The sequence below is a fragment of the Scyliorhinus canicula genome, chromosome 19, assembly GCF_902713615.1.
Source record: "Scyliorhinus canicula chromosome 19, sScyCan1.1, whole genome shotgun sequence".
NCBI classification, from domain to species: Eukaryota; Metazoa; Chordata; class Chondrichthyes; order Carcharhiniformes; family Scyliorhinidae; genus Scyliorhinus; species Scyliorhinus canicula.
In genome coordinates, this window is record NC_052164.1 from 9693856 (window position 1) to 9717163 (window position 23308).

The window sequence follows — 23308 nt, forward strand, 5'->3', positions numbered from 1 at the left end:
AAAAATGTAAGAATTTTTAAACCAGTGGAAGTGGTGGTCAGACGAACAAATGTGAAGATTTCTAAGAGGGTGGCGGGCAGGGAAGATTAAATGACAAAAGATTACAAGATGCAACAGTCAAAGAGAGTGGCGACAGCGACATTAAAACCATTTGTATGCGACACGGAAGGATATAGGAAAGAAAGAAAACACGACAACCCATGGAACATTGTTCCATGTTCTTCTTACCAAAATGCACCAACTCACACTTCTCCACATTAAACTTCATCTGCCACCTGTCTGCCACTCCAATAACTTGTCAGTGTTCTTCTGAAGTTCCATACTGTCCTCTTCACAGTTGACAATACCTCCGAGTTTTCTATCATCAAAACACTTTGAAATTGTTCCCAGCACGCCGAGGACAGAATATTACTCTCCCCCCAAGGCAGTTTCCGAGGTGGTGAGGTCCCCTTAAAGTTCAATGGATGGGCTTCCCCCAGGAACACGTCCCCTTCAGAGTTGGGCCGCCCTCCCCTTTGTGGAGCTTGGAGCTCTGGCCCTCCTTCCCCTCCCCCAGCTTAACCCCAAAGCCAGGATCACCCTCCCTCACATCCATGACCCTAAAGGCGTCCCCTACCTTCCCACCCCTGGAACATACCTTTACAATGGTCCTGGAACTTGGGTCCAGGCAGAGCATTGCAATACCACGCCTGGCCACTGAAACGCTGTGTCTGACCAGGTTGGAGAGCTGCCAGCCCATCAGATAGGCCAGTAGCCTTCATGAGGGAGACTTCCTTCTAAGGGCGGGCATAGGTCCTGCCGACCGTCAATCAATGCTCAAGTGAGCATTAAATGGAAGCAGGCTTCCGAGAGTCAGCGGGAGCATGCTCTCAGGGTGGCGCGTGCCGAGCGCTCTCCATCCTTAAAATTCTACCCTAGGATCTAGATCATTAATATATATTAGAAGAAGTAGGGCTCCCTTGGGGAATGACCCGAGGAGCTCCACTACAAACCTTCCTCCAGTTGGAAAAATATCTATTGACATCTCTGCTTCCGATTATTCGGCCAATTTTGTATCCACCTTTCTGCTCTTCCCTTCATTCCATCAGCTATAACTTTTCTCACAAGTCTGTTGTGTGACACTGTATCGAGTTCAATGTTGCAACAGCAACTAAACTTCAAAGCTACGTCTTTGGCTGCAGCGTGCCTTCGGGCATCCAGTGCTTGTGAAGGGCGTGGCAGAAAGTTAAACGTTTCAAATGTTTCTCTTTAACAAAATGTTGCAGGTGGAGAAAGAAATAAATCATTCGCTGGGGTAATTGATGTTGGAGGTCACATGATGAAACCTCCGGAGACTCCATCCAACCAGAGTTGGCAACCCTCGTTCGCCATCGCTCGGTAACGTAAACAGGGAAATAATGTGAAGGAGGCAGATTTACGAGAATAAATGGAACAAACGAGCTTATAAAAGTCAGGATTTGGGGGCGGCACGGTGGCGCAGTGGTTAGCACAGCTGCCTCAGGGCACCGAGGACCCGGGTTCGATTCCAACCCCGGGTCACTGTCCATGTGGAGTTTGCACATTCTCCCCGTGCCTGTGTGGGTTTCACCCCCACAACCTAAAGATGTGCAGGTTAGGTGGATTGGCCACGCTAAATTGCCCCTTAATTGGAAAAAAAATTGGGTACTCTTAAATTTATTTTTAAACAGTCAGGATTTTGTGTCCGTAAAAATGGTCCTGAAAAGATTCAAACTGCAGAAAATAGTATCTGTGAAGCAGCTACAAAATATCCTCGTCATTTGAGGCCTTGTTTCATAATAATTTTAGCGAGCAATACTATTAATATCTGGTCGTAGTTCAATAAACCAGTCTGCTGCCAAACGAAAGTACAATGCATCTGAGATAGAGTCTTTCACATAGCAAGAAGCTGGCATTAGTCAATGTCGTACTGTATCAAGTTGGTGGATTACTTTTAAGTGCCAGGATCTGACATCATTGCACAGCTGTTGGCATCCAAACACATAAAATACTCGCCCTCCTCCTAATCACAGCCATGAACGAGAGAGGATTTCAAATCAGGCTCGAGACAAATTCACCAGTCTGCATTGTTTTCACCCTTCCCCACCCCCAGCCTTGCACCCCCCCCCCCCACCCCCCCCAGCCTTGTCACCCCCACGCCCCCAGCCTTGACCCCCCAACCTTCCAGCCTTGCCCCCCCACCCCTCCAGCCTTGCCCCCTCACCCCCCCAGCCTTGTCACCCCCACCCCCCAGCCTTGTCACTCCCACCCTTCCAGCCTTGCCCCCCCCACCCCCAGCCTTGCCCCCCACCCCCCCAGCCTTGACCCCCCCACCCTCGCCCCCCCAGTCTTGCCCCCCCAGCCTTGCCCCCTCCACCCCCTCCAGCCTTGCACCCCCCCCAGCCATGCCGCCCCCCCCCCCACTTTCCCTGCCCGCCTCTCCTTCAGAGGAATTCTGACCTGTAACACTCTCACCGTTTGTTCATTCGCAATATTTAATTTCTCAGAATTAATTTAATTTCAGTCAAAACAAACGATTAATAAAAACACACACCAAGAAGTTGGTTCCAGTGATTTTTGGACTTGAGTCCCCAGTGTGGGTATCTGCCAGCTACACGAACGGGCGCTTTGGGTCCACACTCAACGCAGAATTCCTGGACATCAGTGAATCTTGACATTCACGTGCCCGCACTCTGACCCAACTTTTCCATACCGTACTCTAACTGTTATTGGCAAATATTCTAGTGCCCCATTGTTACCTACACATGTACAGTAACAAGCCCACAAACACGCCACACAACAGGCCCTCGATAAACAACTTCTTAAAATGATCTAAAATATTGATTAATTTTACCTCCATATTTCATTAAACTTACCCGGATTAATATGAAGTACATTCATTTAAAAAGGCTGTTCTGCAATGCAGGTTTTCTGTATTTGCATTACCTTCCCTCTGTCCTTTCTTGTTACTATTCTTCATGTTAAGAGTTTGGTACTGAACTCACGCTGCTGGAACATCACCAAGTTCTGCTCTGTCGACAATGTGGATGTGGAACTGTACCCGGAGCCCCTGTTACCCAGTCACAAAATCAGCGGGGCAGAACCTACAGAGTATCCCAGGGAGTTCAACAGTATGTCTGTCTCTGACAAGCACCTAATGACACTCAGGAAGGGCCAAGAACTGGTCCGTACAGCTTACAATTGGTGCATTGGTGCTAACGTGATTTGTCCACACAGAACCTTTTTCATTCATTCATGCAAAGGCAGGCGTGGCAGACTGGGCTAGCATTTTCCCACCCCTAATTATCCTTGAGTTGCTGGACCTTTTAGAGGGCATTTAAGATTCAACGACATTGCTGTGGATCTCCAGTCACATGTAGGCCAGACCAGGAAGGGATGGCAGATTTCCTTCCATAAAGAAAATTAGTGAACCAGATGGGTCTTTAGAACATTCAGCAATGGTTCCACGGTCCCCAGATTTTTATTGAATTCAAATTTCACCATCCGCTGTGGTGGGTTTTGAATCTACTCCCCAGAGCATTATCCTGGACCTCTGGTTTACTAGTACATGATGTGGAGATGCCGGCGTTGGACTGGGGTGAGCACAGTAAGAAGTTTTACAACACCAGGTTAAAGTCCAACATGTTTGTTTCAAATACTAGCTTTCGGAGCACTGCTCCTTCCTCAGGTGAGGAAGGAGCAGTTAGTGTTTGAAACAAACCTGTTGGACCTTAACCTGGCGTTGTAATACCAGTACACTACTGCCTCCCCATTTTCCACTTGCCATGTTTCATGCCAACTTGGTGACACCAGAGAGTGCAATGATAATCAGTTGAAGTGATGTTGGTTGAAGGTTAATTATGGGCCAGAACATCAGGAAGAACTGCCCTCTCCGTCTTCACAATAGTGTGTCTGCTCTGGCTCAGTAGATAGCACCTTGCATCTGAAGGTTGTGGATTCAATCCCGACTCCAGGAATCACACAAACAAACATGTAGGCTGACTGCAGTACCGAGAGAATTGTGGAGATGCTGTCTCTCAGAGGAGGCGCTATGTTCAACTGGGCAGAAAGACTATTGTGAAGACGGAGAGGGCAGTTCTTCCTGATGTTCTGGCCAATAATTAACCTTCAACCAACATCACTTCAACTGATTATCTGGTCATTATCAGACTGTTGCTAATTTACAGCAAATTCCCACAAAGTGGCTGCTGTGTTCCTTCCATTACAACAGAGACTACAATCCAAATTCACTGTGTTGGCTGTGAGGCACTTGAGCTTGTCAAAAAGCACAATAGAATTGCAAGTTCTCCTGTTCGTTTCTTTCTATGTCACCTTTATTTGGAAACATTAAACAAAGAATGCTCTGACTTAGCTCTTTGATTAAACATGTCGTAACCCCAGTGGCTGTATCCTTCCTGAATCAGGAAGCAATGCTGGAGGCAACAAGTTGGCTCAAACACCATTCCCATCTTCAGCAAGGACACTGTCTGACTTTTCCACTCAGAAATACGCTGTGATCAGTGCTCCCGTTTTTTCCACTGTGAACCCATCCTGAAACTCCACAGAACAGCTGCAGGACCACCCTCTTCAAGGATGTCTCAAGGTTTTATGTCTGTTAATTAATCCTTTGAAGCTTCACTTTACAACCGCCCCTGAATTTCCACACATCTACACTCCAATGCACCAAGCTCTGATTTTCCAGAGAAATCATCAGAAACTGGAACTCTGGTTCGTAGTTTCCCTGTATCAGCGGGAAAACACAGAGGTCAAATATCTCCCCCCCGTGCACTGAGATCTGTTGGAGGTTGTACGAGGGAGGTTCCAACTGGGCAGCACGGTAGCATGGTGGTTAGCATAAATGCTTCACAGCTCCAGGGTCCCAGGTTCAGTTCCCGGCTGGGTCACTGTCTGTGTGGAGTCTGCACGTCCTCCCCGTGTGTGCGTGGGTTTCCTCCGGGTGCTCCGGTTTCCTCCCACAGTCCAAAGATGTGCGGGTTAGGTGGATTGGCCATGCTAAATTGCCCGTAGTGTCCTAAAAAAGTAAGGTTAAGGGGGAGGGGGGGGGGGGTTGTTGGGTTACGGGTATAGGGTGGATAGGGTGGGTTTGAGTAGGGTGATCATTGCTCGGCACAACATCGAGGGCCGAAGGGCCTGTTCTGTGTTGTACTGTTCTATCTATATAACTCGGTCCACACCAAACAGCAAAAGCGATGGAAGGATGAGCTCTCTTCCACCGCAGAATGATAGCGGTTTGCAGGCCCTTCCTCACCATTAGGTGAGGTGGATTGACCATGCTAAATTGTGTCCAAAAAAGGTTAAGTGGGGTTACTGGGTTACAGGGGTAGAGGTGTGGCCTTGGGTGGGGCGCTCTTTCCAAGGGCTGGTGCAGACTCGATGGGCCGAATGGTCTCCTTCTGCACTTAAATACTATGACTCTATGATTAGACACAACGTACCCCCATGTCCTTTTGTTATTTGAGTTACACAACAGGAATACATGTGGGGCTGAAGGGTCAGGAATCCCAGCAGCTCGTCGATGGGAGTTTCAGTTGTAAATGCCCTGGTTCGAGCATCGTTGCCTCCCCTCATACTTCCAAGAACACTGCTCCTTGTTCCACGCACTCTTGACGGGGACCAGTTAGTAGTTAAGAGCCTCACACACATATGCTTGTGGTTATGCTGCGGTGTTTATAAGCTGCTCTTGTAAATCTGTGGTCTGTTTTAAAGATTTCCACCACTGGCATGCTGCTTTCTATAATTGCTAACATATTTTTTTGTTTTGACTTACTGAGAATATCTAATTCAAGGTGTCAGCCAATTGGCTCTACCCTGAAGGTGAGCTTGTTACTTGGAGTCTGTCTCACCTCAACGTGCCACTTGCAATACTGGCAGAAAGTGCAAGGCACCCCCCAACATGCCAGGATGCCCAGAGCTCCTTGCACATCCGGTGCATACTGGGCGAACTGCAAACCTTCGCTTGCAACTTGTGCCCGCTGACCGACTCAACAACAACTTACATTCACCTAGCACCCACATTGGAAAGTAATCCCATCCCAAGACACCTCAAAGCGGTGTAGTCAGACAAAAGGTTGACGCCTCTCCCTAGACTCCCTGTTGCATTGTGTAGGTCTCCATGTTAACCAATGTGTAGGGGAAGTGGAAATGCTTGAATCTTGCACCAATACCTGGAGAGATTCCTCGAACATCTCCCTCGCACTCTAGCATAGGTCACATAGCAACCAGAAGTTCACCTTTTCTCAACTGTCGCCTCATATCTTGCTCCCTCTCTTTCTCTCCCCACTGAAACAATCCCTTTCTCTGCTGTTCTATATATTTGTTACCATAGTCGGCCAAGTGTGTGAGAGAACCCTATTTTATTGGTGCCAAAAATCATGTTTAGGCATATACATGGTGTATAAGTCAACCCCCATTTTCTACCAATGTTATAATTACATTAGGATAACCTCAATTATTCATTTCAAAAATGCATGTTCATGTCCAAGTGTTTTCCTCTTCCCTCCTCTCTCATGCCAACTTCGTCTCTGAAATTGGAGTCTCTCATGTACATGTACATTTGTTTCACTCATTACTCGGCATCTTCCAGGAGGTCACCCTATAATGATCGAGAATGCTGGCTGATACTTTCCATGTTTAACTCCAGACAGCAAGACTAACGATATGATCCCACTATAACCTCCACTGAGGTCGCCTAATGCAGCACCAAGAAAAAATGGGAGCTCCTCGGTGGATACAATGCGTCACTGCACTAATCAGTACACATCGGGAGATTTTATGGTGCTGTTTTTGGTAGCAACTGCCTCTGAATCTGATCATGGGTACGAACCCTGTTCCAGGGCTTGGGCACAAAGGTCTATGCTGACACTGCATTCTAGTACTGAGGGAGCACTGCACTGTTGTGGGTGCCGCCTGTTGGATACAAAGTTAACTGAGGCCCTCTCTACCCTGCTGGGTGGACATAAATGATCCCATGGCACCATTTCGAAGAAGAGCGGGGAAGTTATCCTCGGTGTCCTCGACAATGTTTATTCCTCATTTGACAAAATTAAAATACAGGTCATCTGGTAATCTTTATTATTATTGTCACAAGTAGGCTTACATTAACACTGCAATGAAGTTACTGTGAAAGCCCCTAGTCGCCACATTCCGGCGCCTGTTCGGGTACACTATGGGAGCATTCCGAGTGCCCAATTCACCTAACAGCACATCTTTCGGGACTTGTGGGAGGAAACCGGAGCACCCGGAGGAAACCCACACAGACACAGGGAGAATGTGCAGACTCCGCACAGACAGTGACCCAGCAGGGAATCGAACCTGGGGCCCTGGTGCTGTGAAGCAACAGTGCTAACGACTGTGCAATCATGCCACCCCTCTTATTCATCTCTTATTCATTCTGGTTCTGATGAAAAGTCTTGAGAGAAGAGTCACATTCGACTCTACCGGGATTCTCCGCTGTGAGCCCGGCCCAGCTCCCAGTGCCAGCAAGGACGGGGAATTCGGTGCTCCGTCAAATCTCCCATTCGCTGCAGCAGGCCGGAGAATCCCGCTGCTGTTACTGGCTCGAGAACCCCACCCTCTTGTTTCTCTCTTCACGGAAGCTGCCAGACCAGCTGAGGTTTTTGCAGAAGTTTTGTTTTTAACCTGAAATGTTAACTCGGATTTCTTCCCTCCACAGATGTTGCCTAACCTGTTGAGTATCTTTTGTTTTTAAGAAATGTCCTTAAGAGGGAGGGGTATGGTTCAGTGGGAGTGCATTTGACTGCAGATCAAGAAGTTTCCTGGTACAAATCCAGGTGTCACCCCAACCCCTTAATGAGTTTAAAAGCTCAAGTAGAGTCTAAATAATGAGATAGACTGGTTGGGCTGAATGGTCTTTTCTGTATTATATATCTTTGTAATCCATTTCCTTAACAAACTCACAAAGGGCTTTGTCTGCGTAAATACAAGGACAATATAAGTGTCCCCAATGTGATTGAATTTCACACTGGAGTGAGCTTCACTAAAATGGTTATAATAGAGAGTTCTACGTGTAACGCAATCGTACAGAAAAAGCACAGCCAAGATAGCAGGAAACTACGATCTCCCAACAAGGCTTATTTCCTCAGAGAGTACTGAACTGGAATAGTTAAGTGAAATGCACCATCAGGGAATTCAACTGAACGCCCAAAATCCCAGCTTGTTTTGTTTTTGAAATCTGGAAAATGTGCGACACATCAACTTATCAATTTCCACTGCTTTGCCTAAGAGCTTAAAGCCTCTTAAATGTTGTGTTTTTGAGTGAACTAGGAGGCCTGGATTTGCTATCAGATAATCCGAGCCAGGAAAAGGAATTCAGTCTGTGAGTGACGAAGGCAGATCAAACCGTTTGGAAAATGTGCGTGTGTCATCTCAGCAACATGACACTGAAGCTGAATGAAAATGTTCCTCTCTGCGATCCAACTGTGTATCCTCCACCACTTTGGTTACAGTGTTTTTCCATTGTTACAGGCTGTGCACATTTGTTGTGTTTTAACTATTGTCCTGGTACCCTGTTCAGCAGCTGCAAGGGCCCATGGGAATGAGAAATGGACAAGGTTTACTGGCTGTTGCAATCAGCTCCCAATTGCAACTGTGGAGAGGTCACTTGCAGGCGGTGTTCAGTGTCTGTGGTCCACCTGAGGAAACCTTTGACCGTTCCGCCTTAGCCAGCTTGCATCCCATTCCCAGGCCGCCTCCATCACTAAAACCTCTTGCTAGATTTCTCTTTCGCACTTACTTCCCTCTCAATGTCGCTCAGCTCTGTGAAAAGACCAAAACTGGCACTCAATCCCAATAAGTGGAAAAGCTCCTCGCTTTTTCAGGATTTTCACCAGGCAAAATCGTTACAGTGCCCTTTCAGCCCATCGTGTTGTGCTGGCCCTTTGCAAGAGCAACACATCACGTCCCACTCCCCTGCCTTTTCACCATAACCTTTTCCTCTTGAATAATTATCCAATTCTCTTTCGAAGAGCTCAATTGAATCTACTTCGGCCACACTTGCAGGCAGTGCATTCCAGATCATCAACACAACGCTGCTGGCGTGAGACAGATGGCACCAGTTGAACTCAGGAAAGCCAGGTTTACATGTGACCTAACCCTGCAATCTAGTTCTCAAAAAATATACTTCAGTCATAAAATTTGTAAAGGCTCTTCAAATCTGACATCACCTAAAGTACGTTTTTCAGTACAATGCGCAGCATGCTGAGGTTGGATGGTTAGCTGGTTCGTGATGTGGAGCGAGGCCAACAGCGTGGGTTCAATTCCCGGCTGAGGTTATTCATGAAGGCCCCACCTTCACAACCTTGCTCCCCCCACCTGAGGTGTGGTGACCCTCAGGTTAAATCTCCACCAGTCAGCTCTCCCCCCCTCAAAAGGGGACAGCAGCCTCTGGTCATCTGGGACTGTAGGGTCCTTGTTTTTACTTTACATTATGGGTTTGCATGATGTCAAACATTCTCGGGGGCATGTAGCCAAGGGGTTTCCTATGAGCTCCAGCCCATGAAAACACGGTAGCACAATGGTTAGCACTGTTGCTTCAGAGCTCCAGGGTCCCAGGTTCGATTCCCGGCTTGGGTCGCTGTCTGTGCGGAGTCTGCACGTTCTCCCCGTGTCTGCGTGGATTTCTTCCGGGTGCTCCGGTTTCCTCCCACAAGTCCCGAGCTTGTTAGGTGAATTGGACATTCTGAATTCCCCCTCTGTGTACCCGAACAGGCGCTGGGATGTGGCACTCGGGGATTTTCACAGCAACTTGACTGCAGTGTTAATGTCAGCCTACTTGTGACAATAATAAAGATTGTTATTATTATAAAGGGAGGGTCTTAGACCATAGCCTTTCCCTGAATAAACAATCCTAATTAAGTGGAATCAACTAGACAAGATTTTAAAATATAACTACCTAGACGTGGATCTGGGAGGGGAAGAAGTGACCCCACATTCAACAAAATAGGAATGCCTGACTCTCGAGACCAATATCTTCCACTCCCATCCGTATTTAAGGACAAAGAGCAGCAAAAACTTTCATCTCCCATTCTGCCGACAGTTTACAGATGCCAACTGACCTCTTTGCGATTTGCCTTGGCTTCTCTCCCATCTCTTTTATGAAATGAAATGAAATGAAAATCGCTTATTGTCACAAGTAGGCTTCAATGAAGTTACTGTGAAAAGCCCCTAGTCGCCACATTCTGGCGCCAGTTCGGGGAGGCTGGTATGGAGATTGAACCGTGCTGCTGGCCTGCCTTGGTCTGCTTTAAAAGCCAGCTATTTAGCCCAGTGTGCTAAACCAGCCCCAGGCGGAGCTATATTCCCATTCCTTCACTGTCACTAACCTTTCAATCTTACAAATGGCCTTTGACCTGTCACCTTTTCCAATAACAAAACACGCCGTAGAGTTTGGTGCAGTCTGACAATGAAAGCGATGGCCTGTATATCACGTCACCTTGACAATAAAACTGGCCTTCTCCAAACAAGGAAACATTTGACAAATTATCCTCTTTTATGATGACAGTGTTCCCTCAAACAATTTCCGGTGTTATTTTATTAGCTCTGAGCTGTTGAGGTTTAAGAGCAGGGCAGGTTTTTTTTTTACTTTAAAGGAGCCGCTGTGCACACGGCCAAGCACCGGGGTGGAATGTACATTAGAAAGTACAGCGGAATGTCAATGATCTGAGCTCCAATGATCTGTCTCCCCAATTAGCTGACGGTGTTTTTGTTGGCCAAACGGCCCGCAGTAACTACTAGGCAAACAAGGTGGTCCTCTACAGCAGCAAGATTTCTGCAGGGGGGGCGAGGGGGAGCAAAAAACTGAATGGACTTTTCATTAAAACAACATAAGTAAACAAACAAGCTTCAGCAGTGAGAATGAAAGGTCTGAATCTACTGATACACATCCACTTGTACTGACAGATAATCATGGGCCTGAATCTCAGGCCTGTAGGGTGCTGGACGTGCCAGAAGCAGATATGGAACCGTCAGGTTAACGATATGATTTCACACTGGCTGGCCAATTAAGGCCTTGGGTGGTTGAGGCAGGGGTGGGGGTGGGAGCCGGGTCCAATGGTCAGCAGCTCCCTGGGGAAAGGCTGGAGTTGGGGAAGAGCCTCGGGCATTTGCCCGGAAGGGAATTCCTGATCTTACCTTTCTCAGCAGCCATGGCCTCAGCTCCCAGTCGGCACAGCAGGTAGGCAGTCAAGTCTGGTGGGCACTCTGCATCTCCCCCACCCCCCAACTCCCACCCACCACCTATCTCCGGATGACTGCTCGACGTACTGGTGGAGGAGGTCAGTGCCAGGCGAGACATTTTGATGGCACAGGATGTCAGGAGGAGGGCAGCGTATCTGACCAAGGAGGCCTGGGAAGAGGTGGCAACCCAGGCCAGCGGCCACAACATGGACCGGTGAACATGGCTCCAATGCCGGTGCCAGGGACGGGAGGGGTGGGGGAAAACACCAAAATGCCGCACTCGCAATATTAAATCACCATGAGCACAAGAGGGACTTCTCACGCATTATCTTCCATTCTGCCATATTTATTGAGTTGTTTATTGGTGTGACTGTTAACACCCTATCGTGTTAAATTTATTATTTATAAGCGCCAAGAGCATATAAATGTTGCTTTTGTGTTAATGGCATGAGTATGCTTCACATGTTTACACTGGGATTGAACGTGAGGTGCTGTAACTTCATTTCACAGGAACTGAGTGAATTTTGGCTTCAATGGAATGGCTCATTGTAAATGTCTGGTACGGAGGCAACTCCCCTGCTATGAAATGAAGGCAATGTGTTGGCCGCCTAGCTGAAGGCACGCTGATTCAAGGCCCCGATGGCCCTGCCTCCACGAAGGCTCCAGAAGTCTGCATCCACATCCTCACCAGGTTCCTCCCTGGGCTCCTCTCCTGATCCGCCCCACTGGAGTCATCATCTGCAGCCAGTGAAACTGCCTCAATACCGTGATCCTCCAGTGGGTCGCCCCTTGCCAGAGCCAGGTAGTAGAGAGTGCAGCCTGCGGCGATTTTAAGGGACGTACGCTGTGGAGGATGTTGCAGTGCCCCACCAAACAGTTCAGGCATCCAAATCCCATCTTCAGCAGTCCAACGGTACTCTCTAGCACCGTCCTCGTGGAGTCCGATCATACCTCTCCCCCGCTTCTGCTCTTGGGTGGCGGGGAGGCATCATAAACCCCCTTCACCCTTGCCACCCAGCGGCCAACCATCTAGCTAAGCTGGAGAGAGCAACAGCCTCAGCACCTGTGAGTGTCAGAGAACTGATGCATCACTGGAGCTGCCAGGGTACCTTGCCCAGACATGCGGGATCTGTGTTCCTTGGCCACAAACTATCTGCACGTTGATGGAGTGGAAGTCCTCCCCTTTCACAAAAGGCAACCGACTCACTCGCTGGCACCTTGTTGGCCACATGGGTGCTATTAATGGCACCTTGGGTGCGGGGGAATCCTGCAATCGCAGCAAAGCCTCTGGATCACTCAGCCTGGCTGGCCTCAGTTACGACTAAATGTCATGACCCTCCAGAACTGTGTGTTAGTCCCCAGCTTGACACAACTGTGGGCAGCAGTTTCAGACACTCCATATGGATCCCCCTCTGATATCTGGAAAGAACCGGGGGCATAGCGGTTGAGGGCTACTGTAGTCATTGACATGGAGCGGCCATCCACACAGCTGGAGGCGATCTCCTTTGGCACTGCACCTCTGACATATTGAGGTAGTTTGATGCTGCCTGTGCACCCCACAGGCAGGATAGTGACGTCATCTGCGGCCTCTTCTACCTTGCATCCCCTGCCGGCTCTTCATTCTTGCGTCTGTGCCTCTTCTCCCACAGGTCGCTCCCTCGGCCAGTGTCTGCAGGCGCCCGGCCTCCTCCCCCTTCTGCTCCTGTCTTCATCCTCAGAGGAGTTCCCATGAGTGGAGCAGACAATCCCCATTGCCAGAGAAAGCCGTCTGCTGGCCGGAAGACTCGACCTGGCATAAAGCCACCAGAGAACTTGGAGAAACCAGTGGGTCCAGAAATGAAGGCGCACAATGTGAAGACAAAAAGCTAAAAACAGAAATGAAGCTGTCAGGTTTCACTGAACAACCAGCAGCAAACTATTTCCTAAACCCCTCACTGCTCACAGTGGCAATGCTCCAGACACCTTTTCTCCCACCCATGGATGGATCATGAAAGAAACGGATGGTCTGCCTGCCCGTTTGATGAGCACAAAGTCGCAGGAGAAACGTCAAGTCTTGGCCAATCGGCTTCAAATGGCCCCTTAATTGTCGGCAGGCGCAACTCTGACCCCCTCACCCGCCCGCCGACCTCAATATTGCACATGTGCGCGATGATATCGGAACGCACGCCCGACGTCATTTCCCGCAATTTTATGCGCATTCAGTTTGGGCAGGTGCCCGACTTTGGAGCGTGCAATCCAGACCGCACATTTCCGTGTATTTACAAGTCCAGACTTTCCCAAAATTTCAAATGACCTCCTTCAAATTGTTTATGGGGCAGTTTTACAAATATCCATGCAACTATTCCAAAACTGCGAATAACATCAAATAACGTAATTAAATCTAAACCATTCCATGGTAATGATTATGGATTGTGTAAATTACGCATTAAACTGTTACATCATGTGAGCCAGATTACACATTCGAACGAGCACTTCTTCCAATATATTCTGTGAAAAGTTGAGGGTAATGAGAATTTACAACATGAATCATAAAATTCTCCCTTTCCATGTGAAATAAATCTGGTTATAAATGCACATTTTTAAATTCATTTTAATGCACAGCATTCGGTTTTGAAAATTACTTGTGGGGGTGGGGAAAACGCAAGACTGGAGGTTGGCTGAGGGTACCGAATACAATTCTATCTATGGTCAAAATCCTGTGGGATCGGGACTCCAGTCGGCCTCCTTTAAATCGGACAGAAATCTGACACATGGCAAGAAAAATTCGATTCAATTTTCGCCTTTGGTGTTGTTCTCGTCGTCACTGCCGAGGTATTTGATGTGCTGCAGTGGTCAGATTTTCAATTGTGTATCAAGGGAATCCCCTCGACTTGCCAGCTAATGGATGTTTCATCACATTGGGTTGAATTTTCCACACACACACACACACCCCCCCCCCCCCCCCCCCCCCCCCGACATTATTACATCCTCCACCACCGGGACACACCATGGCTGCATTGTACACGGTTTATAGGATGCACTGTGTGCCATCTACATGATGCACTGTAGGAATTCACCAAGGCTCCATTGCCAGCACCTTCCAAACCCCCAACAGCAACCACCCAGAAGGATATGGGCAGCAGATACATGGGAACACCACAATCTAGGTCTCGAAGTTCTCCTCCAAGTCACTCACCATCCTGACTTGGAAATATATTGCTGTTCCTTCACTTCCGCTGGATTAAAACCCTGAATTAAAATCCTCCATAACAGCACTGTGTACCTCCACCAGGTGGAGTGCAGTGATTCAGGAAGGTACCATCTTCTCGAAGGCAACTAGGGATGGGCAATAAATGCCGGTCTAGTCAGTGAAGCCCATGGATGACGTTTTTAAAAAATGCTTTTTCCCATTGTAGCTGGGTCAAAATCCTAATATCCCCTACCTGACAGGAGCGCAGGCACACCTTTGTCAAGCACACACTGTAGCATTTGATGAAAGTGACTCACTACCACACTTTCAATTCACCGGCTGACACAATGGCGTCAAGAGACTTTCCCATGAATAAGACAGATCCCTCGCCTGAAAACAACACATTGAAAAGATGGACGATGGCTCATTATCGTTAAACTGGATCGAGAAGTTGCTGCTTTCAGAATGGTGAGAATGGACGTCTTTTAGTGATCAACAAAGATTTCTAATGACCATTCTTAATGAATAACCAATTACATTTAATGCTACATGATAAATTATTTGGGATATGAAGTAACTCATCCAGTGGAACCTAGAGAAAGCCCTTGACAGATTAAGTGCATGTCTCACCATCATCCCTTAGATTGCTGGCACAGCAAGGGCAACTTATAGCATCTGGGCTACCTGTCTTTTCAGCTCACGATAGAAGGATCTTGTGCGTTATAAATCTGCAACCATCAATTAATGCGCGGTGGTTAAGTCCTATTTGCCTTATTCTAGTGGTGGGACCCACCTTTTCACATGAGCTGCCAACCCTTCAGTATTGCCCTGGATCCCTGAGGAATTATATATATATTGACCTTCTGCTGTGAGCAACCTAAAACAGAAAAACGATAATACCTTTTTTTTGCAATTTTCTTTTGTTGATTCGTTAGATAACCAGTGAAAATGCCCGAAAGGTGTCAGTTTGACCGACAGTAACCAATCATTCACTTGGCTGCCGATGTGTCAGTTTGCTTACCAGAGTTCAACGAGGATAGACATGTCAGATGACCAGTGGCAGGGTGGTTATTGGCTGGAGGGCTTTTGACAAAATCTCTAGGAACACGCACATTATTGGCAACCATGGTTTCCCAGGTGGCGCAGTAGTATTGCCATGAGCCTAGTAATCCAGAGACCCAAAGTCTAATGATGACCATGGCCGGGATTCTCCCCTACCCGGCGGGGCGGGGGGTCCCGGCGTGTCGGAGTGGCGTGAACCACTCCGGCGTTGGGCTGCCCCAAAGGTGCGGAGGTCTCCGCACCTTTAGGGGCCAAGCCCTCACATTGAGGGGCTAGGCCCGCGCCGGAGTGGTTCCCACTCCGCCGGCTGGCGTGAACGACCTTTGGCGCCATGCCAGCTGGGGCCGAAAGGACGTCGCCGGCCGGCGTAAGTCCGTGCAGGCGTCAGCGGCTGCCGATGTCATACCGGCGCACGCGCAGGGGAGGGGGTCTCTTCCGCCTCCACCATGGTGAAGACCATGGCGAAGGCAGAAGAAAAAGAGTGCACCCACGGCACAGGCCTGCCCGCCGATCGGTGGGCACCGATCGCGGGCCAGGTCACCATGGGGGCACCCCCCCGGGGGTCAGATCGCCCCCCCCCCCCAGGACCCCGGAGCCCGCCCGCGCTGCCAATCCCGCTGGTCAGGTAGGTGGTTTAATCCACGCCGGCGGGAGAGGCCTGTCAGCGGCGGGACTTCGGCCCATCGTGGGCCGGAGAATCGCCGTGGGGGGCCCGCCGATCAGCGCGGCATGATTCCCGCCCCCACCGAATCTCGGGGGTGGAGAATTCGGGACACGGCGGGGGCGGGATTGACGCCGGCCCCGGGCGATTCTCCGACTCCGTTGTAAAAACCCATCTGGTTTACTCATGTCCTTTAGGGAAGGAAATCTGGCTTTGCGCGACTCCAGGCCCACTCAGCAATGCAGTTGATTCTTAACTGTCCCCCCCCCCCCACCCCCATAGAAATGGTGCAGCAAGCCACTCAGTTCAAGGGCAATGAAGGATGGGCAACAAATGCTGGCCCAGCCAGCGACGCCCACATCCCGCAAATTCACCAATTTCACTACTGCTTGGAGCAGCAAATGGCTGATGTAGTGCTCCTCTCCTGTGGCTGATGTAGTGCTCCTCTCCTGAGGCTGATGTAGTGCTCCTCTCCTGAGGCTGATGTAGTGCTCCTCTCCTGTGGCTGATGGGCCACGGTAAACAGGCATGAATATTATTGCACTAAAGTAACTTTATCAGAAGTTGCTTCTAATACAATATTCCCCATCACAGAAACTGCCCACTCCACCTTCATTAATCCCCCTCGTCTCCAACACTCTTCTGCTGAAACTCTCAGCCATGGCTTTGTTACCTCTCGCTTTTGCTAGTCCAGTGCTATCCTTGTCGACCCTCCACTTTGCACCTTCTCTGCACTCGAGCTTTCCCAAACCTCTGCTGCGTACACCAGCTCCTGTTTACCCACCTCCCCTACATTAGCTCCAGTTTGCCAATGCCTTGAACTGAAATCTCTCCATGATCTTGCCTCTCTCTGTCTCTATAATGGCCTCCAGTTAAACATTGATCCAAGATCTCTACACTCTTTCAATTAGGACATTTGTATCTCTGATTCTGACTGCTTCACCATAGCTGACAGACTTTCCGCTGCTTGAGCTCTAAGCTCTGGATTTTTCTTCTGAAACCATTCTACCACTAAACCTCTCTCTCTGTCTCTCTCTTGTTCTTAACAATGCTGCTTAAAACCAGCTCTTCGATCATGCATGGGAACACCACCACCTATGTTCCCTGTAAGTCGTAAATCATCCTGACGAGGAACTATATCACTCCTTCCTTTACTGGGTCAAAAACCTGGAACTCCCTCCCTAACAGCACTGTGGGTGTACCTGCACCACATGGACTCCAGCGGTTCAGGATGGCAGCTCACTAGGGCAACTAGGGATGGGCATTAAACGTCCCACATACCATGAATGAATTGTTAAAAACATGTCTGAATTGCTCCATTTTTGGTTCGATGTGTAATTTTGTTTTTACTATGCTCCTGTAAAGTGCCTTGCAATGTTTTACTATATTGAAGGCGTGACAGTCAATGGTCGAGCAATGAATGTTGGGAACGTGCAAGAGGCTAGAATTAGAGGAGAGCAGAGATCTCAGCGGGTTCCAGATCCGAGGAAGTTCCAGACCAGGGGCGAAGCCACAAATGAAAATGTTAATATTGACGTATTGCCGGACTGGACCTCAGCAGACACAAGGTGGATAAATGGGACATACCAAGAGATCTGGACCACCTTGCAGGAGGCTAACATGACATGTTCACCTTCAGCAATTCTTCCTCTTAAATGTTTCTGCTATTAGTTTGAAATATTCATTGTGCTAACGAGTCCCACATCCTAACCACTCATGAGGTTTCTCCTGAATTCCCCAATTGGATTTATTAATCTCTCTCTTATATTTATGGCCCTTACTTCTGGTCTGACCAACAAGTGGAAACATCTTCTCCACCTATCGTATCAAACCATTTAATATTTTTTACGGCCCATTCCTTCAACCTTCTGTTTCTTTAGAAAAAGAGCCTGCTCAATCTTTCCCGGTGTGTATAATCCCTCGATTCTGGTATCTTTCTTTATAAATCCTTTTTGCACTTTTCCTTCCAGTGCCTCGGTATGGGAATGGTGTCGACTGTGCACAGCATCCCAAGTGTGGTCTAACCAAGGTACGATTCAGGTTTAAGTGTCACCCCTTTTCAATTTCATCCCTCCAGAATGGTCCCCAGGTGATGTTAAAAAGAAAACCACTGACCACAATTTGGGTTCCATTGTCTGGCAGGGTGTCATTAGCCAGACTGGCACCCACCAAATCCAGGCTCAAACGGTCCCCTTCAGCCTCCAATGTTTTGATGGAGTCGATACTGATGGACGAGCTCCGTCTCCAACGTTGACTTTTCTGACTCACAACAGCGGTGTTCACAATCGGCAGCTGGTAAGTGAAACCTGTTGAATGATGCGGAAGACAGACGAGTGGTTAGCAACAGGGAGGTCGACAGAGTTAATCCTGCAAGATTTGTAACTTTCTGCAGAAAGAAACAGTTTCACAAATTAATATGGGGAAGGTTTCTCAATGAAGACCCACTCCCAAGTGCGGGCGAGAGAATGTGGAAGACGTTAAGGCCACGCCTAATTAAGATTAATGATACTGATTTAATTGTTTGAATTACGCTGATGTAAGATTTCCCTTTATTTATTAATCCACTGATGTGGAGATGCCGGCGTAGGACTGGGGTGAGCACAGTAAGAAGTCTTACAACACCAGGATAAAGTCCAACAGGTTTGCTTCAAACACTAGCTTTCAGGGCACCTGAGGAAGGAGCAGTGCTCCGAAAGCTCGTGTTTGAAACAAACCTATTGGACTTTAACCTGGTGTTGTAAGACTTCTTACTGTTATTAATCAACTGACACTCCTTGCCTCGCTAGTCTTTTGATTTCTGGTGAATTTTGTGCTGAGCACGAGGAGGGTTACTGGGAAACAGAGCACCGTATCAACACATGCGCCCAGTGATGTACCATCAATTGAACGCGAGATGAGTTGCTGGACAAAAGTATGGCTTTAATAAGCTAGATGTTAGCCCTGCGGTCGATTACAGTATAAGGACGACCGCCGGGAGTACTGGGTATTTATACCCCGCCCTGGAGGCGGGGTTAACTCAGCCTCTCGACCAATCGGGGAGCCGTCACATGACTGGTCTCAACCAACCGGTCGAGAGGCACATGACCGACCAGGGCCAATGGTAAGCCGGTGTTCTGCACCAATGGCAGGCAGCTATGTTAATCATACCACCACACCCAGTGTCATGAAAATTATGACCATGGCAACTCTAGCACCTGCAAAAGCAGAAGAAAGGGACACAATCCTAAAATTAGAGCTATACCTTTTCGGAGTGAGATCAGGAAGCTCTTGTTTTACACAAAGGTAGAAGCAATCGAAGAAAGCTACCCCCAGAACATTATGCGTCAACTGATAGTTTGAGGACTGAAACAGGCAGGTTTATATTAATTAAGGGTATCATATAATATAGATTCAAACAGGTAACACGAGTTGAGGTTCAGAGCAGATATGAGTGAATTGTGAAACAGGCTTGAGGGACGGAATTGTGCCTCTTGACTAACATCCATACTCCACCATTAATGAATGAATGAAACAGTAATGTGATAAAGACCAGGCTATTTTTTATGATGATGATTGAGGGACAAACCTTGATTGGACACTCGGTATAACTCCACAATTATTCTTTGAAATAGTGCCATTCGATCTTTTATATCTACCCAAGCAGGGAGATGGTTTCACGTCCCATCCAAAAGATGGAACAAAAGAACAGCCCAATACTTCACCAAAGTGACAGCCTCGTTTTCTGTACTCAAGCCCTGGAGCAGGGCCTGAATCTAAGATGCAGCGGCTCAGAGGGCAGGGTGCCCTGAACAGCTGCCATCTTGAGTGCTGAGGCACTAAGACACACTCCTTCAGAAGTTGTGCGAGGTTGGGTTCGGCGACTGAAAGATCTTTTCCTCGTGCGCGCCATGCCACGTCAGAAAAATAAAGGTTCTCTGGCCCTCACAGGGCGTGTTTCTCGGCACTGTGAGGCGCCCCGCCATTGACCAGTGGGATCTTCTGGTCCTTTCGCTGTCAATGGGATTCCCGTTGAATCCACTCCCGGAAACCCACGGCGGGGGGGGGGTGCACTGTCGCCGGGACTGGAAGATTCCGCCAGCGTGAACGATGGGAAAATCCCCCCCCCCACCAATAGCAGTTTCTGTGCAGATCATTCAGACCTGTGCGCCAAGTTAGCAGATGGTCACTAAGTTGGATATGAGCCACGCCTATCATCAACTTGAATTAGACAAGCCTTCTCGCAAATATGTCGCAATTAACGTTCACAAGGGCCTCCAAGAGTATGCTCGATTGCCAATCGGGGCCTCATCAGTGTGTGCCAGATTCCAACGGATCACGAAGAACATACTCAAAGGGTTACCCAAAGTGGCGGTGTACTTGGATGATGTTCTGGTCATGGGGACTTCAGAACGCCTGGCGCCTGGTGAACCTAGATGAGGTACTGCGGAGATTCTCGAGAGCTGAGGTATACCTGATGAGGGAAAAATGTGTTTTTCGACTTGGCCTATTGGGTGGATCAAAAGGTTTATTCTGGTAGAGGAGAAGATGAAGGGCATCCAGGAAGCATCAATACCAAGAAACGCCACGGAGTTAAAACCCTTCCTGGAATTAGTCACGCAGCAATGGACTATTTTGTAGCTTTAATAAAAAGGGTATGCTGCTGGAAGACAGGACTTGGTTTCTTTTGCAATTAATTTAAATCTGTACCCTCTCACACTCGATCCTTTCATGAGTAGTAGCAGTTTCTCCCTATCTACTCTGTCGAGAATACCTCCATCAGATCTCCTTTCAGCCCTCTCTTCTCCAAGAACAACAGTCTTAACTTATAGAATATATAGAACAGTACAGCACAGAACAGGCCCTTCGGCCCTCGATGTTGTGCCGAGCAATGATCACCCTACTCAAACCCACGTATCCACCCTATACCCGTAACCCAACAACCCCCCCCCCCAACCTTACTTTTAAGGACACTACGGGCAATTTAGCATGGCCAATCCACCTAACTTCTCAAATTTATCTTCAGAAATTCCTTTGCCATTCATTCTTTCATGGGATGTGGCTGTCACATTTATTGGCTATCTCTAATTGCCCTTGAATTGAGGGGTTTTCTCGGCCATTTCAGTGGCTGTGGGTCTGGAGTCACATGGTCCAGATCAGCCAAGGCCTGCAGGTTTCCTTCCTCGTAGTGGTAGTGAGCTAGATGGGCGTTTACAACAATGGTTTCATGGTCATTGAGTTTTTATTGAATTTAAATTCCGCCATCTGCTCTGGTGGGATTGATCCCCAGAGCATGACCCTGGTTCTCTGGATTACCAGTCCAGTGACAATAATAATAACAATCTTTATTCGTGTCACAAGTAGGCTTACATTAACACTGCAATGAAGTTACTGTGAAAAGCCCCTAGTCGCCACATTCCGGCACCTGTTTGGGTATGTGGTGAATGTAACTTAGTAATTCACACTGTATTTACCAAGACCATTGTAAGCGCAGTAGCGTTATCCGACCACTAGGGGGAGTAGCTCTGGGAATGCTCAGGAGTTTGTACAGGGCTCCACCCTTGGTTCTGCCCACAACTCCTCCCCCTGGACTACTGTATAAATACCCTTGTCCAGAGCCAGCCTGCAGTTCATCGAGAGTTCAACGGGTAACAGGCTGGGTCTGTAGTAAGTAGATTAAAACCACTGTTCATATCTTAAAGCACGTGTCTAGTGAATTGATGGTTCCATCAGGGTACACTGAGGGAGAATTCAGAATGTCCAAATTACCTAACAGCATGTCCTTCGGGACTTGTGGGAGGAAACCAGAGCACCCGGAGGAAACCCACACAGACACCGGGAGAATGTGTAAAATCCACACAGACAGTGACCCAAACCGGGAATCGAACCCGGGTCCCTGTTGCTGTGAAGCTAACCACTGCACTACCGTACTGCCCACATACTACCATGCCACTTCCCCAGGAACTGAATTTCCTCATCCCTGGATCCATTTTTGTGAATCTTTTCCACGCTCTCTCCAATGTCTTCACATCCTTCCTATATTTTTTAATGGGATGAAAGCACCAGAATATGAAAGAATTAATCCCCGTTTAAGAGTTCCCCCGTACAGGTGATGATTATCCATTTGGTGCACAGCAAGTATCTCAGGAAATCCTGGTCACATCGCCAGTGACCTTTCACCCATTGATCCAGCATGCCTCAGGTGGGGAGTGGCAGGTAAAGAGTGAGCCATCAGTTTAAAAAATGTCTCACTTCCAGGCAAGCTGCCTGCTCAGGTTACCACATAGCACAGCCACACACAGGGAGCTTCCCTCATTTTAAGTGGATAACACTCTTTTCTCTATGTTGGAAAGTTGAGGGTTCAAGCCTTGTTTCAGCAACTTTAACACAATCTACTCTGACCCTCCAGTGCAGTATCATAGAATAGAATTTACAGTGCAGAAGGAGGCCATTCGGCCCATCGAGTCTGCACCGGCTCCTGGAAAGAGCACCCGACCCAAGGTCAACACCTCCACCCTATCCCCATAACCCAGTAACCCCACCCAACACTAAGGGCAATTTTGGACACTAAGGGCAATTTATCATGGCCAATCCACCTGACCTGCACATCTTTGGACCGTGGGAGGAAACCGGAGCACCCGGAGGAAACCCACGCACACACGGGGAGGATGTGCAGACTCCGCACAGACAGTGACCCAAGCCGGAATTGAACCTGGGACCCTGGAGCTGTGAAGCAATTGTGCTATCCACAATGCTACCGCGCTGCCCCACAATGCTGCCCCTTTCCCCTGAGGGATCAGAGGCGCTGTCTTTCTGATAAGACGTTACACCTGTACTTAAAAAAACTCCATGATGTTATTTGCAGGAGGAAGGGACTTCTTCCCCTGGTGTCCTGGCCAATATTTATTCCTCAGCCGACATCACTAACACAGATGATCTGGTTATTATCTCATGCTGTTTGTGTGTGCTTGCTGTGCGCAAATTCAACGCTGCGGTTCCTACATTACAGCAGTGACTACACTTTAATGGGTTTGAAAGTGCCTGCAAGCCCTGTGGCTGCGAAGGGTTCTCCTTTATTCTCGGTGCAGAATGTGCTTCAAAGGCAAAGAGAGAAATTTCAGTATGAAAGCAAAGAGCGGTTCACTGAAATGTTTTTCAAGAAGAAACAATTTGTATTGATATTCGGTGACACCTGATGGGCAGCGAGAAACTGTGTCAGGCTTCGATGC

The 23308-nt window shown here is 48.3% G+C and overlaps 1 protein-coding gene across 1 annotated transcript in view; it reads right to left on the minus strand.

The window, feature by feature from the left end:
- The window catches only part of LOC119954247 (plexin domain-containing protein 1-like), a 282386-nt gene that overhangs the window by 210213 nt on the left and 48865 nt on the right, over positions 1-23308 (minus strand). Inside the window, exon 2 of the mRNA XM_038779329.1 lies at positions 18219-18409. Within this exon, the coding sequence (XP_038635257.1) occupies positions 18219-18409 (191 nt within the window). The remainder of the gene's footprint in view (positions 1-18218; positions 18410-23308) is intronic.